The sequence below is a fragment of the Geospiza fortis genome, unplaced genomic scaffold (assembly GCF_000277835.1).
Source record: "Geospiza fortis unplaced genomic scaffold, GeoFor_1.0 scaffold78, whole genome shotgun sequence".
NCBI lineage: Eukaryota > Metazoa > Chordata > Aves > Passeriformes > Thraupidae > Geospiza > Geospiza fortis.
Window position 1 is genome coordinate 3,142,135 of NW_005054339.1, and position 3,354 is coordinate 3,145,488.

Here is a 3,354-nt window from a genome sequence, read left to right on the forward strand (position 1 = left end):
CACCGTCCTCACCCTCCTCTGCCTCCAGATGGGCTCCGGCCCGGAGGGAGAAGAGGTGTTCCGCAGCCTGAAGCCGCTGCTCGTCAGCGTCCTGACAGACAGTGCAGCCAGCCCCAGCGCCCGGCAGAGCGTAAGCCTGGCCCCTTTCCTCCTGGGGACACCTCCGTGCTGGGGAGAGCCCAGGCAATGCCTTTGGGAGCCCCTGCAGTCCCGGGAGGGTGACAGGACTGGGTGCTGTGGAGTGCACTGGGGCAGAGCAGGGGCACCCCGACCTGGCTGCCCCTTGGCTGGGTGCTGGGTCAGGCCCGGCATGATCCAGCTGGGCCTGATCTAACTGTGTTTCCCTAACTTCTCTTGCCAGTGTGCCACAGCCCTGGGCATGTGCTGCTACATTGCTGCTGCTGACCTCGAGGTAACTGCGTCTGGGTGTTGTCTGTACCCCTGCAGGAGAGCACCCAGGGGCTGCCATGCCACCTGCCCTCAGCCCACAGTGCCAGAGCAGCCTGGAGCTGAGCTGGAGTAGGGGTACGGGGACATGAGTGACAGCCCAGCCCCCTTCCCTGGGCAGCCTGGAGCTGAGCTGGGGGGAGCCAGCTGGGGGTGTTGTGGGTGGAGTAGCCTCCCCTGTCCCAAGGGGCACCTGGCACCCCTTGGTATGGTGGGTCCCCTTTGGTCCCCAGTGCACAGCTCAGTGTGGCATCTCCGTGGCAGCTGTGGTCTGACTGGCACAGTTTCTCTCCTCCAGGACCTGGTTTCATGCCTGTCCTGCTTGGAGGGCATCTTCAGCCCCCCCAGCACAGGCGAAGGGGGCTCAGCACCTGCCAAGCATGGGCCTCTGCACTGCAGTGCCCTCCAGTCATGGTCCTTGCTCCTCACCATCTGCCCCCCCTCCCACCTCAGGAGCATTTTGGACAAGTGAGTGGGGTGTGAAGTGAGTGGAGGCTGGTGTGGGGCAGCCAGCTGTGGAGCACGGAGCCCTTGGAGCAGTGCTTGGCCCCTCTGATGCCCTCTTGCCTCCCTGTCTCAGTCACTGGCTGCAGCTGCCCCCACTGCTGACCAGCAGCAGCGTTGCCCTGCGCATCCTGGCTGGGGAAACCATTGCGCTGCTCTTCGAGCTGGCCCAGGACCTGGAGGTAAGGCATGGGCTGTGGCAATGGGAGCAGTGGGTGGGCACTAAGTAGGCAGCAGGGAGGGAGCTGCTGTGACACCCTGACATGCCCTGGCCAAGCTGGCATTGACCAGCAGGCACCCAGGCAGAGGGGCTGGCCCCAGTGATCGCCCAGCTCTGTCCTGGCCATGGCAGTGGGCAGTGCCTGGAGCTCATCCCTCTAAATCCCCTGCTTTTTGGCAGGAGGACTTGTGCCACCAAGATACAGAGTTCCTGTGTACCCAACTCAAGGTCTTGGCTACTGAGAGCAGCAAGTACCGAGCCAAGACAGACCGACGGAGGCAGCGATCCATCTTCCGGGACATCCTGCGTTTCATCGAGGTACCGGGGCCTGGTGCTGCCCTGCTCTGCCCCTGTGTGCCTGCTTCCCAGCTGCCTGATGATTCCTGTCTGGAGAGCCAGGGGACACACAGGGCTGGTGCCCAGGTTATTGCTGATGCCCCTCTCTCTGCTCAGACTGGGGAGTACCAGGAGGAGACGGTCCGATTTGGCCTGGAGTGCATGTACCTGGACAGCTGGGCACGCCAGCGCACCTACCAAGTCTTTAAGGAGGTGCTGGGCTCCGGCATCCACCACCACCTCCAGGTACAGGCTGAGCAGATGCACCAGGGAGTGCTGGGCTGGTGCTGGTGGGTGTTGACAGACCCCTGCTTTCACAGAACAATGAGCTGCTACGGGAGATCTTCAGCCTTGGGCCCCCCTTGGTGCTGGATGCTGCTGCTCTGAAAGCCAGCAAGGTCTCCCGCTTCGAGAAGGTCGGTGCCACCTCCCACATTTGTGCCCACAGTCCCCTCCTCTGCCACCGGGGGCTCCAGCCGAGTGCCTGAGTGTGGTGGGCGCTGCTGGGGAGGTGGGCAGAGTGGCATCCCCTACCCTAATCTCCTTCCCTCTCCTTGCAGCACCTCTACAACTCAGCTGCCTTCAAAGCGCGCACGAAAGCGCGAAGCCGCATGCGGGACAAGCGGGCGGATGTGCTGTGATGGGCACAGGGGGCAGAGCCCCCAGCCCACCTGGACTGCAGACCCAGCACTGTGAGGGGCAGGTGCCCCCAGCCCTCGGGCTTTTATTCATGTACAGCAGAGTATTTAATGCCTGGAGCTGCCCCAAGGGGGGGCTGCCCCCTCTTTTATTTTTTTAACCAAAAAAATAGGAAGGATAAAAGAAGAGCAGGGGGAGGTGGTGGTGAGCTGCTGTGTGCCTGCTCTGTGGCTGGGCATCCATGTGGCACAGTGGGAGGGGGTCTCACGCAGGCTCCTGCAGCCACTTTCAGTGGCAGGGGTTGTGTATACCCCCCCCCCTCCCCCAGTCTGTGCCTGTGGCAGGAGCATTCTCCCCACCCTGCCATGCTGGGTACAGCCCCTGCCTCCCCAGCCAGCCTGGCATCAGTGATGGTGGCAGAGCAGTGTGGAGTGGGAAGCTCTGCCCAGTCCTGCCAGCTGCCCACTCTCAATCCTTTTGCAGCCAAATGCTTTATATGAAATAGTAATCTTGTGGGAAATTAATTACAGGGGGCCACTGCCCAGGCGGGCATGGGGCCATGCCAGTTGGCAGTGCCTGCCACCCTGGGAATGTATCTATCATGGTGATTTTCTAAGACTTTGATTGTAAGAGGTAATTAAAAGGCTAAATAAAGTATGCCTTCTGCCTTGTTAAGAGGAAGGGCTGTCACTGGGGTGGATGCAGGTCCTTACAGCCCAGTTCCTTTCTCTCACAACCTGGGACAGGGTTTGGGATTGCCCCTGTGTCCCAAGGGGCAATGCTGCCAGGTCTCAGCGGGTGAGGCTGCCCGCTCCCCCCTCCTGCCCTTCGGTGCCCCTTCCCGTGGTGGCCCAGAGCCCATGGTGAGGCCAGGGGCAGCTCAGCGGTGCCCGCCAGGCTGGGCACTGGTGTTGAGGCGAGCCCAGAGCTGCCTGCTGGCTGCCCGCAGCTGGTGCACGGCGTCCTCCTGGCTCTGCAGCCACTGGGCCAGCGCCCGCACCGACTGGCTCTGCAGGACTGCGGGGACAGGACGGCAACGTGCTGAGGGGGGCAGTCTGGTCCCCCACATTCCCCATCTCCCACCCTGCCAGTGCCACGTACCACTCAGGTAGATGGCCAGCGTGGCCAGGACCAGGCTCGACAGTGCCAGGAGCGCCAGCAGGGCCAGCAGCAGGGGGTGGCCAGGGCCGAGGCAGGGGCAGGGGCTG

At 62.8% G+C, this 3,354-nt stretch overlaps 2 protein-coding genes across 2 annotated transcripts in view; one reads left to right on the forward strand and one right to left on the reverse strand.

Moving 5' to 3' along the window:
• Position 1: 1 nt before the first annotated feature.
• On the forward strand, positions 2 to 2,474 carry IFRD2 (interferon related developmental regulator 2; the record flags this gene model as incomplete). Its single annotated transcript, XM_005422529.3, has 8 exons — positions 2 to 130; positions 362 to 412; positions 746 to 915; positions 1,028 to 1,133; positions 1,352 to 1,489; positions 1,625 to 1,753; positions 1,828 to 1,923; positions 2,068 to 2,474. Coding segments are annotated over 8 exons (900 nt in total), but the record flags the coding sequence as incomplete, so codon positions are not given.
• A 36-nt stretch (positions 2,475 to 2,510) lies between these two features.
• LSMEM2 (leucine rich single-pass membrane protein 2) overlaps positions 2,511 to 3,354 on the reverse strand; it is a 3,587-nt gene continuing 2,743 nt past the window's right edge. Inside the window, exons 3-4 of the mRNA XM_031058240.1 lie at positions 3,248 to 3,351; positions 2,511 to 3,163 (exon numbers count right to left, since the gene is read on the reverse strand). Coding sequence (XP_030914100.1) covers positions 3,027 to 3,163; positions 3,248 to 3,351 — 241 coding nt within the window. The 3' untranslated portion in view covers positions 2,511 to 3,026. The remainder of the gene's footprint in view (positions 3,164 to 3,247; positions 3,352 to 3,354) is intronic.